The sequence below is a fragment of the Sorex fumeus genome, unplaced genomic scaffold, assembly GCF_029834395.1.
Source record: "Sorex fumeus unplaced genomic scaffold, SorFum_2.1 ptg000036l, whole genome shotgun sequence".
Classification (NCBI taxonomy): domain Eukaryota; kingdom Metazoa; phylum Chordata; class Mammalia; order Eulipotyphla; family Soricidae; genus Sorex; species Sorex fumeus.
This window is the reverse complement of record NW_026606093.1, coordinates 10,463,737-10,479,745: the sequence shown is the minus strand read 5'-3', so window position 1 is coordinate 10,479,745 and position 16,009 is coordinate 10,463,737. Positions and strand designations below refer to the sequence as shown.

General features: G+C 36.0%; 1 protein-coding gene across 1 annotated transcript in view; it reads right to left on the bottom strand.

Annotated features, from left to right (window-relative positions):
- The window catches only part of TMEM117 (transmembrane protein 117), a 497,557-nt gene that overhangs the window by 154,601 nt on the left and 326,947 nt on the right, over positions 1-16,009 (bottom strand). Inside the window, exon 5 of the mRNA XM_056117749.1 lies at positions 13,203-13,300. Within this exon, the coding sequence (XP_055973724.1) occupies positions 13,203-13,300 (98 nt within the window). The remainder of the gene's footprint in view (positions 1-13,202; positions 13,301-16,009) is intronic.

The window sequence follows — 16,009 nt, the reverse complement described above, 5'->3', positions numbered from 1 at the left end:
ACAAATACAATCAGGCATAGTTTAATTGGAGTGGATCTTCACTGTCTAGTTTATATTTACAATAAGTAGTGATAATCAGTGCCTAAACCAATAGCCTCAGAGAAATGCATTTATCACTGAAATATTTCACCCAGAAAAATTACACTATGATAATGTCACAATAAAGATACTTACAAAAGAAAATTGCCTTAACAGAAACAAATAACCAAGTATCTTTATACAATTTTTGTAGAAGGTTGATGTCAAATTAGAATTGAGTTTAAAATAATATGATTTCACAGATATGGACAGATAAAAATATACAATTATGTTAAAAGAAAGAATACATTTATTCATAGGGGGAAAAGAAACACAAAATTTACTTTGGTAGTTTGAACTTTGGCACTATTCTGTTATTTTCATTCCAGCAACTCTATTACTGTACTATTTTTATAATGCAACTGGAGTAATGTAAATATACGCCAAGTACATTCGAGTATAGTTTTATGTCAGTTTTTTGGCCTGTCTCTTCCTTTCTCTGATACTCAAATTGCATTTCATTAAGCACTAAGTTTATTCATGGCATTATTACAGGAGAATCAGTATTTTAGCAGTGTAAGGAAACTTGTAAGTGCAATTTACTTTCTCAACTGGCTAAAAAAAAAATAGTCTTTTACAATTAAAGATTCTCATTCAGGGCTCCTAAAGTACATTCAAAAAATGATAATTTGGGATTATAGGAAATTTTGGTAGTAAGACAATGTGTCAAATATGGTTGAAAATCATGTAAAAGTATATCAGAATTCTTCCCTATATAGGTTTGGGTTCCTGTATGATTCTTATAAAATTTTTTCATAGGTCAATTGAAACTTAGAGTGTCTAATTAATTCCTAAATTACTCAGCATAGTTTGTAAATAACTCACACCTTGAACATGATAGGTGATAAGAGCTTTGTATTAGAGTTGTTTAGAAAGAATTCCACTTCAGACAGAAATGTGGTCACTGAAACCACACAAAAACAAGCATCAGATCAATAAGATAGATAAGATAATTAAAGTAAGATATGATGAGGTATGAGCAAGGTAAAAGTACCTAAAATTACTCAAGTGCCTGAAGTGAGGAAATTAAAGAGTATCACAGACTTGTACACAGGGTAGAAGACTGTATAAATGATTTCTTTGCATTATAAAAAAATTTTCTTTTAAAATTGCAATGAATTTTTGTTTTGTTTTGTTTTGCTTTTTGGGTCACACCCAGCGATGCTCAGAGGTTACTCCTGGCTCTACACCCAGAAATTACTCTGGCAGTGCTTGAGGGACCATATGGGATGCCAGGGATTCAACCCGGGTTAGCCGAATGCAAGGCCAATACCCTACCTGCTGTACTATCACTCTGGCCCCGCAATGAATTTTTAAAACTCTATTAACTATGATAAAATAAATAAAGGTATTAATTTTCAAACTTGTAACAACAGTAGTATAAATGAGACCCTCTTCACCAAGACATCATTCCAGAACATTTTTTAGCAAAATATTATAAGGACCTAGTTTTGTTTTCTAAGAAATATTATACTCATCATAGCATCAGCATTTAATTTTTTTAATTAAATAATTAGTAGACCCTAGAAATACTGTGAACAGAATACTGTGTCTTCCCTCAACTCACAGTAAATACCATGTTAATAGAACTAGAAAACTTTAGGCCTTGATGTCATAATTTGAAATAAAAGTTTAAACTGCAAGTTTTTTCTCTCATGGCGATTAGAGGAAATTACCAATCATTAGCTGTATTTTATTTGACTCAATAGTGGGCCAAGATTGTTGCTTATCTAGTTCTGAGATTGGAGTTTAGTTCTGGCCACAAGATTTTTGGTATTTTAAGAAACAATCTTATATTTTCAGGTTAAGTCCTTTATGTAATTAACTTTCTCTGAACCTTGATGGCTCTAAGAACTATAAATATTTCCTGATCTGACCTCTCATTTCTGTGACAAAGTTCCTATTCTTGTAGGTAGTTATTTCTTATTTCTGGGTTCCTTAGACTACTCATTGTTCAAGCCCTCCTGTAAAAGTACTTCTAATACTTCTTTCTAGAGTTTCCAACATCTGAAGATTTTAATTTATGCATATTCTTAACCTCTTGCTTATTAAGGAAACTACTAACAACTTTCTTTGTGTTTACTCTCACAATAATTCTAATTCTCTTCAGTAATGTTCCATCTCTAAATGACATTTAGGATCAACATAAAATAATTTAAATTCTGGTCATGATCTAACTTATGATACATCCAATTCATTGTGCAGAGATGAATTTTAGTTGTCCAAATAATTTGGAAAGTTTTTGAGAGTTGAAAACATGATTTATATTTCTCACTGCCACAATTCTAGCCTAAAATGAACTCCAATTTTGGGAGTGTACTGAATATTTGCTTAGAGGATAGATGATTCTGAGCTACATAAAACAAAAGGACAGGTCACAAAGGTTCACTCAGTCTAATATATTATTCAAGAATATCAATTTCGGAGGTGCTATAACTGCCTCCACCATTAAATCAGTGTCTCAAGTCCTCACAAGACTGGAGTGACACTTCAAGCAGGAGACAAATCAGTTTGGGAGCAGAATGGATCCAGCCTCATTCAATATTACTACAGTTATTTGATAAGGACACAACTCAGCTAGGTCAAATTTACATTGACATGTCATGCATGGGAAGGAGAGCTATTACCATAGAAGGCTGCTATTGTGTCTAGTTATCAGTTTCTGAATGTATGGTTATAAGAAAATGTTACATCACATGACGTGTTGTCTAAAAATCATCAAATATTGAAAAAGTTCCAATAAATATTAATCAATAAACATAATAATTTCTGTTCAGAACCCTTGAAAACATCTAAAATGTCCTGCTATAGATTAAAATATTAAGTCTTGATTGCTAAATCCATGACAGATTTCTGTATTGACTACTGGAATAGATGAAAACAAAGATCGTTTCTGATTTTGTTATTTGTATCCTTTTCTTTGCTTTAAAGGATATTGGTAAGTTTTGACTAATATGTGTAAATTGAAGACTATATTGATTTATTGTCTAATTTTGATAGCTAGAATGTGGTTATGCTCTCATACCGTTGCTTTAGGAAGTACAATTAAGTACTCAACTCTAAAGTGCAAAACAAAGAGAATACCTCCTTTTCTAGATCATTCCTTCATATATATGCCCACATATTTATTGTCAAAATCAGTAAATTAATACTTACACATTATCTGCTTACACAATGAGAATGAGAAAGAATGTAAAAATGTATCATATGGTAGGCATCACCTTCCCCAACCTCAAGCTCTACTACAAAGCAGTAGTAATTAAAACAGCATGGTACTGGAATAAAGGCAAAGCCACAGACAAATGGAACAGAGTTGAATATCCTGACACACACCCTCAAATATATGATCATCTAATCTTTGATAAGGGAGCAAGAAATATGAAGTGGAGAAAGGAAAGCCTCTTTAACAAATGGTGCTGGCAAACTGGACAGATAGATGCAAAAAAAAAAAATAGGCTTAGATCTCTACCTAACACCAGGTACAAAAATCAGTTTAAAATGGATTAAAGATCTCAACATCAGACCAGAATCCATCAGGTACACTGAAGACAAGGTTAGCAAAACAATCCACGACATTGAAGCTAAAGGTATCTTCAAATGACACACCACTGGCCAAGCAAGTGGAAACAGAGATAAAGAAATGGGAATATCTAAACAAAAAAGCTTCTGCACCTCAAAAGAAACAATGACCAGAATACAAAGACAGTCTACAGAATGGGAAAGGATATTCACCCAATAGTCATCTGATAAGGGGTTAATATCAAGGATATACAAGGCACTGGTTGAACTCTACAAGAAGATAACATCCAATCCCATCAGAAAATTGGGCCACAATATGAACAGAAACTTTCTCAAAGAATAAATTCCGAATGACCAAAAGGCGCATAAAAATGCTCTTTATCACTAATCAGGGAGATACAGATCAAAACAACAATGAGGTATCATTTCATACCACAGAGACCAGCACACATCCAAAAGAACAAAAGCAACTAGTGTTGGCGGGTATGTGGGGAGAAAGGGACTCTCCTTCACTCCTGGTGGGAATGTCAATTGGTTCAGCCCTTTTGGAAAACAGTATGGATGCTCTAAAAAATTAGAAATTGAGCTCCTATTTGACCCAGAAATACTCCTTCTGGGAATATATCCCGGAAATGCAAAAGAGTATAGTAGAGATGACATCTGCACTTGCATGTTCATTGATGCAATATTTACAATAGCCAAAATCTGGAAAAATACTGAGTGTTCGAGAATAGATGACTGGTTAAAGAAACTTGGTACATCTACACGATGGAATACTATGCAGCTGTTAGAAAAGATGAAGTCATGAAATTTGCATATAAGTGGATCAACATGGAAAGTATCATGTTAAGTGAAATGAGTCAGAACGAAGGACAGACATAGAAAAATTGCACTCATCTATGGAATATAAAGTAACAGAATGGAAGACTAACATCCGAGAATAGTAGAGATAAGGACCAAGAGGTTTAGTCCATGGCTTGGAAGCTTGTCTCAAATTCTGGGCGGAAAGGCAGCTCAGATAGAGAAGGGACCACCAAGTAAATGGTGTTCGGAGGACCCACTCGGGTTGGGATATGTGTGCCGAACGTAGACTATAGATTGAACACAATGGCCACTCAATGCCTCTATTGCAAACTACAACACCAAAAAGGAAAGAGAGAACAAAAGGGAATGCCCTACCACAGAGGCGGGATGGGCTGCAGGGGGGTGGGAGTGGTAGGAGGGATACTGAGAACATTGGTGGTGGAGAATTGGCACTGGTGAAGGGATGGGTACTTGATCATTGTATGACTGAAATGCAAGCATGAATGTTTGTAAGTTTGTAACTGTACCTCATGGTGATTCACTAATAAAAAAATAAATTAAATTAAAATAAAGAAAATAGAAGAAAATGCATCATAAAATATCATTGAGGAACATGCATGAGATACAAAAATATTTGCAATATACTTGTATTTATTGCAAATATTTTTGTACCTCATGCATGCTGCTCATTATATTTTCTGATGCATTTTCTTCTATTTTCTTTTGTAAGTCTACAACTGTACCTCATGGTGTTTCACTAATAAAAATTTTAAAAAATAATATTTCAATATAATACATTAGATTTGTGATTTAAACTATAAATGGTTTAAAAATATTATTTTACTGGACTTATTTTCTTGACTTGTTAAGTGCTGTTTATAACAAAATAATATTGATGGAATTACATACAGCAGGGTTATGGAAACTGCAAAATTGTTTTTGATAATTTTTGTTAAAAAGCCATGATTTACAAATCTACTGATCACTGCCTCTTAGGCATACAATAATTCAACACTACTCTCTCCACCAGTGTCACCTTCCCTCCACCAGTATGCCCAGATTCCCTCCCCATCCCAACCCCCACAACACCCCCATCTGTCAACTTCCTTTTCTTTATTTTTTTTTTATTTTGGAGTCACACTGGTGATGCTCAGGGTTTACTCCTTTTATTGCTATACACATCACTCATATCACTGGTATAACTGAAGCGCTGATGCCTGTTTACTTCTTGTTCTCTTTTTCCCGCCTTGTTTTCTTTCCTTCTCTATATGTCTCCTCTCTAAACACTGGAGTCAAGGGTGATTCTAGCACCGCCTTTTACTGTGATATGTTTCCTCACCAAGTAGTCTATTTTCTACAGATAAGTGAGATAACCCTATGTCTATATTTCTTCCTCTGGCTTACTTCACTCTGGGAAATAGTTTATTATGGCTCTTGTAAATTGATTCAGTGTCTGGTAAAATCCACTTTCTGGTGAATTGAGAGGAGTGTTCTCACTGTGTCGTGAGTGAATTTGGAATTGATTTTGTAATAGTCCTAATACAATTTGTGGATACTCTGAGTTCATGGCCAATCTCCTTCCAAGTTTTTATATTAGGGGTCATCATATTAGGGGTCAGGTTTAAGTTTATAATTTGGGGGGAGACATGACCAGCCTATATTACATATCTTATATAATTTTTTTACCTCTAAATTGTCAAAAATTTCTATACATCTCTTGAGGACTGTGTTCTATAATTGTGTAGTTCAGAACTGCCCTCATTCACTCTATTGTAAATGTTTTTCTTGCCTTTCCCAAAGGGATCTTAGGACAGTAGTGAATAGTTAGATACTGAACTCTGGTGGTCGGTATGGAACAGTAATATATATGCCTAAAACTATAACTACTTGAAAATGTGATGCCATAAGGAAAATAAAAGTAAGAATTTTGTCACAAAAAACATAAAGATCTATGTTAAGTAAATGATCAAATGATCACATGACACTATTCAAATAAGAAGAAAGCGGAGGCTAGGGAGACTATCTAAGTGGGAGAGTTCAGGCTTTGAACGTGTGAGGCACCGAGTGTAATCCCTGATCTCTGACACTACAGGGACCCAGATCACTGCCAGAATGAGCCTGGGACTGAACACTGCATTATCTGGCACTTAGCTTGATGCTACAAATGCTGGGAAATGGCTCCAGGCACAGCACTACTTGATATTATCCCTGTAAACAAAGTAATTAAAAGCAAAAGCAAATACCTTTCTAGAACATTATTCTCATTCTAAAATAACTTTTCAAAATGTGGTCATATAAAAACTGTCCACTGTCCTCCTGTTGTCCATCGATTTGCTCGAGCAGGCCCAGTAATGTCTCCATTTTTTGAGACGTTATTTTTTTGCTTTTGAGACGTTATTTTTTTGTTCGAGCAGGCCAGTAATGTCTCCATTTTTTGAAACACTATTTTTTTGAGACTTTGGTCATATAAAAGACTACAAATTTTTTAAAACAGCTTAGAGTTAGTAAAATAATATGTATACTTATTAAAAATTATGTCCTTAATGTTTAACATAAAATATATCGTAAAATATCACGAAATAACTTTTCACCAGGGCTTTTCATGATTTTCCATATTAATTAAAGATGGTCCATTAAAGTCACCAAGGTATAATTCATCCCCAAAGCAATAATGGTTGGGCAACTAAAATCTAACAAAAGTTAAAATTCTGAAAAAATGATAACAATAAACTATCATGGAGTGGATTAAGAACAGAGATAAAACTTTAGTCAATAGATAGTGAGTGGAATACAAATAGTGGAAAAAGAAGTGACATGAAGAAAACATAACTAGAAAAAGGTACAGTCACTTACACTTGCTTTTTCTGAGGTATTATCATTATTTGTTACTTCTATATTTATAATTTCTAAATTTACTTAATGATTCTATGTGTCTTACCAGCAGACTAACTGCAAAACCTCAGTACTTAAAACATTCTATGTATGTTCCAAAATGTATGTTCTATATATGTTTCTATGTAAGGTCAAGAACCATATGTTTCCTGTTTACTGTTGCATACTCAGTGATATCTAAAACATTCATACACACTCACACACACACTCATACACACACACACACATATATATATAGTCAATGCAATTTTGGCATAGTCAATAGTATGAATGAATGAAGGAATGAGTGAATAAATTTGCATTTTTATCTGACTCAATAACAAAGTTTTGCCCTGCTTATAGATGGAGATACTGTTTTAACTTGGTTTCTAAATAGCAAAACACTAATATGTCTAAGCATCTTAATCAGATTTTACTTAACCTCCAGGTAAAATATGGGAATATTTTCAGAGTGGTTTTTCTAACCTTTAATACTTATCTATCTATCTTCACTCTGCTTTATCACAAAGCAAACATGATAGCATTTCAACCTTTAATACAGTAATGCAAATATCCCTTCTCCTGAAGAGAGAAGACATTTCTAAAGGGAACTCAGACCACCACTGAAAATGGAATAAAACTGGGACTGACATTAAGGAACCAGTACTTATAAGGAGAAAATTTGTGCATTTATCTCACTTTGATCTAGGTGACAGTAGTAGTATGATCCCAGAAAGAAACTGCTCATTGATGGGAACTCTTACAAGCTTCAACTAGTCTTTGGTACACATCCCTGTGTGTTATATGCCTCTCCTAGTTTTTATCAGAGGGTCTTGTGATAAGCGGTGATCTAGTTCCTCTTAGCTATTGGTAAGAGTTGCCCTATAGAGAACAAGGAAGTATGAGATACCAGCAACCGTGAATTTCACATCACAAAACTGGATGTGAACCTAGTGAATCACGGGGATTAAACAACCCACTGTACCTTGGTGACACTGGGACTTTGTTCTCCCATTCAATCTGCAAAAACCAGACAGACAGTTATAATCACAGTGATTTAACCAATAACAAAAGCTTTGCTGATATGAGATTGCCACCTGAATAGAAAATATAAATTCTCCATCAAAACACAAAAAACTGGTTTAGAAACACTTTTCTCGAGGAGCATCTCAAGTCAGTAAAAGATATCATAATGTCAACATTTTACTCTGAGATACTTACATTGTGCGTACTTTGTAAATATTTTTATGATGAAGATAAATTACCTCCACAGAATTCTACCAATGATAATAGATCATAAAAATGTATGTCAATATTTGATATTTTGTTAATATGAAGGGCTGGGGCAATAGCACAGCCTTACGCATAGCCAGCTGACTGAGCTGGGTTCAATTCCTCCGTCCCTCTCTGAAAGCCCAGCAAACTACCGAGAGTATCTCGCCTGCACGGCAAAGCCTGGCAAGCTACCCATGACATATTCGGTATGCCAAACACAGTAAGAAGAAGTCTCAAAATAGAGACATTACTGGACCCGCTAGAGCAAAAATCAATGAACAATGGGAGGACAGTGTTTGTGTTTTCTAATATGAAAGACCTACATTTTGAATCTACTAGGTATGATAGGAACAGAGACATAAATCGTAAGAAATAATTAAAAAATTGAGGCTTTCTCTCTCTCTGAGATAACTCAGATTTTCTCCTAACATATGTATTTTTCTCTGCACTCCCATTTTATTAAGAAAATATCTTTAAATAAGACAATTTTACTTCACAAAGAATTAAAAGATAGGAAGACATTTCACACACTGTTGAAGAAGATCAAGTCACTTAACATTGCTAAATGTTACCTGCTCTCTGACAGAACTTATTGTCTCTATCTTAAATTTGTGCATTTATCTCACTTAATTGAAACTCAAGGGACTTTAAAAACGCAACTTAATCTGTAGAAACTTAGTAAATCAGTCTGATTTAGACCTCGTGATTCAGGGAATGTTCCATTCTACCAACAATTTTAAGATTGAAAAGGTATAATTTGGGCCACAGTGATAGTACAATGGGTAGGGCATTTGTCTTGCATGCAGTAATTCCTGAGTGCAGAGCCAGGACTTAACCCTGAGCATCACCTGATGTGACCCAAAAAGCAATAAACAAAAAAGAAAAGCAATAATTCTATTCTACCAACTGCTACACAGAAAAACTGTAGAGTATTAAAAACCTGTATTAAAGGTAATTTTTTCAAGGATTTATGAATCTGAGAATTGTTCTTAGGCTCAATGTCCCTGATGCAGGTTTCAGCAATTGGAAAGATGGCATGTAACAGGGAAGCAGTATTAAGGTACTTTTTAGCTTAATTCTTCATTTATCTTTAAGAAAAAGATTCTTAAACCTTTCAGGATCAGTATATACGTAACCCCTGAGCATCACCGGGTGTGACCCAAAAAGCCAAAAAATAAAAAACTAAAAAAAAAATTATGCTGTAGAATTAAGCCACTGCACATAACCACAAGGAATTTATTAAAGGTTTCCTTTTCAAAATTTTTTTCTACATCACGAGCTTTCACACTACTTTCTCATTCCTTTACTTCAATAACCAAAATGGAACACATATTTTCCAGTGGGTAACATGTACGTAGTCTGTAAATAGTCTTTGATTTTATTTAAAACCCCATAAATAGGGGTTGGAGTGATACTACAACAGGGAGGGCATTTGCCTTGCACGCAGCCAACTGGAGTTCAATCCCTGGCATCCCATATGGTCCCCCAAGCACCGCCAGGATTAATTCCTGAATGCAGAGCCAGGAGTAACCCCTGAGCATTGCTGGTTGTGAACCAAAAAGAAAAAAAATAAAAATAAAACCATAAATAAAATCTTTTCAAACAACACAGACACACACAGACACACACACAGATACACACACATATGCACACACACACACACTCAAAACCCCACTAATTCAAAAAATATTATCAGGTTTTATGCCAAGATCTGGACACAACTCATGTCCGACAACAGGTGACTATATAAAGAAGATGTGGTATATATGCACACAACAAAATATTACTCCGCAATATGAAAACAGTAAATATTATCTTTTGATACATCATGGTTAGAATGGAGAATATCATACTAAGTAAATAAAATAAGCCAAAAGAAGATAAATACCAGATAATAAGCACAGCGGGTAGGGCGTCCGCCTTACAAGCGGCCAACATGGCCAACCCGAGTTCGATTCCTCCGCCCCTCTCGGAGAGCCCGGCAAGCTACCGAGAGTATTCGATATGCCAGACACAGTAACAACAAAGTCTCCAATGGAGACGTTACTGGGCCTGCTCGAGAAAAATCGACGATCAACGGGAGGGCCTTTACCTTTACCTTTAAATGTAATTAGTATGTAGTATTTAAAGAAGCAAAACAATATAATAGAGACAAATTTTAGATTCTAACAGAAGTGAGATTATCTAAGTGGATGGAGAGTTGAAAGGGCCCAAATACCATGGTGAAGGATATTGACACCCTGTGGTGAGTATGCCATAGTGGTATAGTACTACACACACACACACACCCACACACCCACCCACACACACACACACACACACACACACACACACTTTTAAATCTGACTTCAATAAAGAGATATCATTATAAATACTTTTACAACAAGAAAATATCTTCTTTTAAATTATAAATGTTCAAAATACTTTAAAATCTCACAGCCTTGTCTAGATTGATCATCTGAAATTGGCTGAAGATAATCTTTTGGAATTTTTCATATGGGTGCACCTCTATTCTGCATGCTAAGTGCAATGATTACGTACTAAATCTGTTCTAGATGCTACAGTGCAATGATGAAACACTAGTACAATGAATAAGTGCTGGAATCAGAAGCCTAAAGTTACAACCTCCCTTACAGAACAAGATTAAAATACACATATCTTAACTATTTGACACAGAGCCTGGAGCAAATCATGCACTCACTAAACATTGACTCTAGCTATTTCTGGCATAGCTATTTTAACTATGTCTGGATAAGATACATATGGACTTCACAAATATAAAAAAAAGTTTTGAAAAATCAAAAAGAAAAAACAAAACAGGCTTTCACTCAGGGACAAGAGATGCAAAAACATTTACAAAATCAGATCAATTTTTACATTTTTGAAGGAAATCTACTTTTCTTTATCTGCTATAAGTTGGGTTGAAAATGTCATATTGTAGGACAACATTGGTTTGTCCTTCCTCCAGAGGGAGCTTAGGTTTATTGGGTTGCACCCATCATAGTGCTCCTGAGACACTCCCATTCCTCTATTTATCTTTAACTCTTCCCTGGTCTCTGTTTCCCCAACCAATGATCTCTATTCCCAAATCAGACTCTGTTGACCTGTAAGGTCGAATCCTTCTAAGGACTCTGGATTTGTATTTGTAAGCCTCCTGGCTGCAGGAAATCTTTGTCTTATCTTAGAAGAGCTTCCCTCTGAAGGAAGGGCTTTCACATGTTCATTGTGCTTCCTGGATCTAGGTGTAGTTGCTACCCCCAATTCTTGAAGGTTGGGTGCTAGGCCCAGCTGCGAGATAGAGTGCAAAGTGACTAGCACGGGAGACAGAAGGAGACGGGAAAGAGGGGCAGTGTGAGACTGGAACGGGGAGCTTAGTGAGATTGGAACAGGCACGTGGGAGAATGGAATAGACAGCAACTGACACCAACTGCCTTGCAGCACTGTTCCTCCTTCCTTTATCTGCTGCTGGTGGCTGTAGGCTGGGTTGGAGGAAGCAGCTCATAGCCACTGAGTGCACATGGCAGGTGAGAGAGACGCCACCGTGCCACATTCACTTATCCATTTTGTGAATCCATGCTATATAGCTAGTGATATTTAATTGAAGTATAAAGATAAAAATAGATTAAATACATGGAGGCCTCCCATAGTCTTAGTTACTATGATTTGTGTTTCTGTCATTTTGTTGCTATGAAAAAAATAAATTCCCCAAATTTAAATCTAAGGATACACATAAAATTTATTATATTACAAAAGGAAAGTTAACAGTACATAATCTCTATATTGGAGTGATATCACAGCGGTAGGGCATTTGCCTTGCACAGGGCCCACCAGTCATCCCGAGTTCAACTCCTCCGCCCCTCTCGGAGAGCCTGGCAAGCTACTGAGAGTATCTCTTCCCACACGGCAAAGCCTGGAAAGCTACCCATGACATATCCGATATGCCAAACACAGTAACAAGTCTTATGTTACTGGGCCCGCTCGAGCAAATCAATGAACAACGGGAGGACAGTGACAGTGACAGTATAGCTTTCATTATTTTGTATCTTTTATATATTAAATAAAATATGTGTATCTGTTACTACAATTTAAGTTGTTCAAATTTTTGTCTTAAGTTATTCAAATGTACATAAATACTAAAATATTGATGATACTACAAAATACAAAATTCTATATACATGAATTACTTTTAATTGCAACGATGGTGCTAGAACTGAAAAGGAAGCTATATAAAGAAATGCCAATGAGCCAGATGTTATTTGTTAAGAGATTTTTTCTATGTAACTTCTTTAGAGCAAAATTATATCTTGTCAAATATATTTGAAATTTAGTATTTATTGAAGACATTTATATCAGATTCACTGATGAAAATTGTAGCTTGTTTTTACTGAGTCAAAAATCAAATTACCTATGGTAAAATCTCATATATCTCACTATCTTAGCAAAACATATTTCTTCTAAATGTGTATAGGCAACATCATCCATGCAGAAATTTATTCATAAAATAATCAGAATAATGGTTTTTAATCATTTTCGTGGAGCATGTGTCCAATGTCATGCTTCTCTAAATGGAAATACATGTAGGTTCAATTACATTCAACTTAAGTAATTTTATGAGTGAGGCAAGACATAAATAAATCCATAAAAAAAACTCTTACCAGAATAAAATGATCCTAACTTGTCCTTTCTTCCATAAAGCTCTTGCAGCCTTTCCCCAGTGAGGATAGGCAGTGTCCTGAAGCATCATATCAGTAACCTGAAGCAAATGAAATAAATTATTTATAGCACATTCAAAAGCTCACACCCAGGCTTGAATATCCATAATTTACATTTTATTGTAAATAAAATATGTATTTATGTTAGCCTTAGAACATATTCAGAGATAAAATTATAGATACTTCTTACAGTTAAATTTTTAACAGTTCATTTAACTTTATGTAATAAATGTGCATATTTGAAATCATTCTGTATGCAAAATATGGAAGATGATTTTTATTTCTTTCTATGTATTTATGAGCAATTAAATATGTAAATTCATAAATTAGCATTTTGATAAACCAAATACCACCATCACATAAGAAATAGTGATAAAGACATTTAACCATTGGTTTGTGATTTTAAAGGTTTTATTCTATCCCAGACAATGCAATTTATAATCCAATTAATGGTAGAGTTTCATGCATATAACATTTTAACACCACATACTCTACCTCACTGTCTGCTTTCATCTAACACTGTTTCAGTGCCTCCACTGTCACCAGACACCCTGAAACACACACACACACACACACACACACACACACACACACACACACACACACCCTATTCTATCCCCCATCCACTTGTCATGGAAAACGTCCTACAGAAGACCGATTCTCAACTTCTGTTGCCTTTGGACATCTGTTATTCCCATATTTTTCTTTATATCCTACCCAAGACAGAGATTATTTGATACCTCTCCATCTCACTCACACTAACTTCATTCAGCATAATTCTCTATAGATGTGTCTATGTAGAAGCGAATTGCATTGCCTTTATCACAACAGCATAGTAATCCATCACATATGTAGTCAATTGCTTTATATGAAGAATCATCTGTAAGATACAATTAGTGTCTCTATAAGAAAAATTAGTTTAAAGAATCATTCTTTTAAAAAGTTTATCAAAATTAGAAATTAAAACCCATATATTTTCTGATGTGTCTATATTTTTATCTATGTTATCAGTCATAATATTACTTTCTCCCCACTTTTCCTTCAGTAATATGAGAGATGTGGTACACGAACTGTTCTATAGCATATTCATTCTTACTACCTAGGATTCTCCCTTTTCTTTATATAGTAATTTTATGCTTTCTTCCGAAAACACTTTACCTCTTTTCTTCACAAGCCCAAATTTAGCCATTCTTCTGAGGCTAGGCTGTGTAATCACAAAATAAATAAGTGATCACGGTAGTGGTGGTAGTTTCTCTCGCCTGCCACATGTGTTCTGTGGCCATGAACCACTTCCCCACCTCCACTGCAGCCGCTGCCAAGAGATGCATGAAGGAGGGAACAGGGCCACCAGGCTGGTTGGTGTCAGTCGCCATCTATTACTTTCTCCCCAGGTGCCTGTTCCAGTCTCATTAAGCTCCCAAGACCAGTCTCACATTGCCCCTTGTTCCTGTCTCCTCTTGTCCCCCATGCTAGTGTCTCTGAGCTTCGTCTCACAACCTTGGTCTCGTCCTCCCCCTCTCAACATTGTGGGTAGCAACTACACCTAAGTGAGGTAGCACAGTCAACATGTGAAAGCCCTCCCTTCAGAGGGAAGCTCTTCTAAGATAAGATAAAGATCTCCCACAGCCAGGAGACCCACTCAAGTGTCAAATATCATCTGAAGGTATATTTCTCCTTTCCTTAGTCCAACAACCATTTAAACATTCATCTTAAACTACTTCTTAATATTAGTCATTTTGTAGGGACACAGTAAGAGATACATTAAGTGTGTAGGGTGGTTCTACTGGGACATCTTGCTATAGATCCCAGACTACAGTGCTCAGGCCAGATTAGTCTTTCCTAACCCTAGAAGCGTCCAAATCCAGTTGTCACTCTTTGGATCATGACAGAATTTGTCCATGATCATACTCTTTTTTTTTCTTTTTGGGTCACACCTGGCGATGCACAGGGGTTACTCCTGGTTCTGCACTCAGGAATCATTCCTGGTGGTGCTCAGGAGACCATACAGGATGCTGGGAATCGAACCGGGGTTGGCCGTGTGCAAGGCAAAGACCCTACCTGCTATGTTATTGCTCTGGCCCCCATGATCATACTCTTATAATTAAGTCTTATGGCACTTGGCCTGGCCCATTTCGATGCCAGAGTAACTCACAGCTTACCCTGAGTCGATCCAGGCCCTTCTTGAAACCCTGCTTTTGGGGTGCTAGGAACTAAGGGAGACTGAGGCTTAAGTAGAGAAAACAGATACCCAGGGGTGAATACTACTAGGAGTCAATTAACTCCCAAGTTACAAAAACAGCATTAACTGTCTCCCTGTGTCTAGGACATTGCTCTTAAGTAACTATGCAAAGGAGATAAGGAGAAGAGAAAAGCATTATTTCACTTACTAATGCAAATCCAGAGTCCTTAGAAGGATCTGACCTTACAAGTCAACAGATCTGATTTGGGGAAAAAAGGGATTGACCAACTGGGGAAGCAGAGCCCAGAGAAGAGGTTAAAGATAAACAAAGGAATAGGAGTGCCTCGGGAGCACAGTGATAGGTGCAAACCAATAAAGTTATGCTCCCTCTGGCCAGGGAGAAAGGACAACCCAATGTTCTCCTACATTGGCTATTCTGAGACCAGGTAAAGCCATCGTTCTACTTTCCCTTTCCTGCACTTGCAGTTCTTCTTCTTATTTTTAAATACTAGTAGATAATCTTTTTTTTTTCATTTCTTTTTCATTTGGGCAATGTGACTCACAATACATA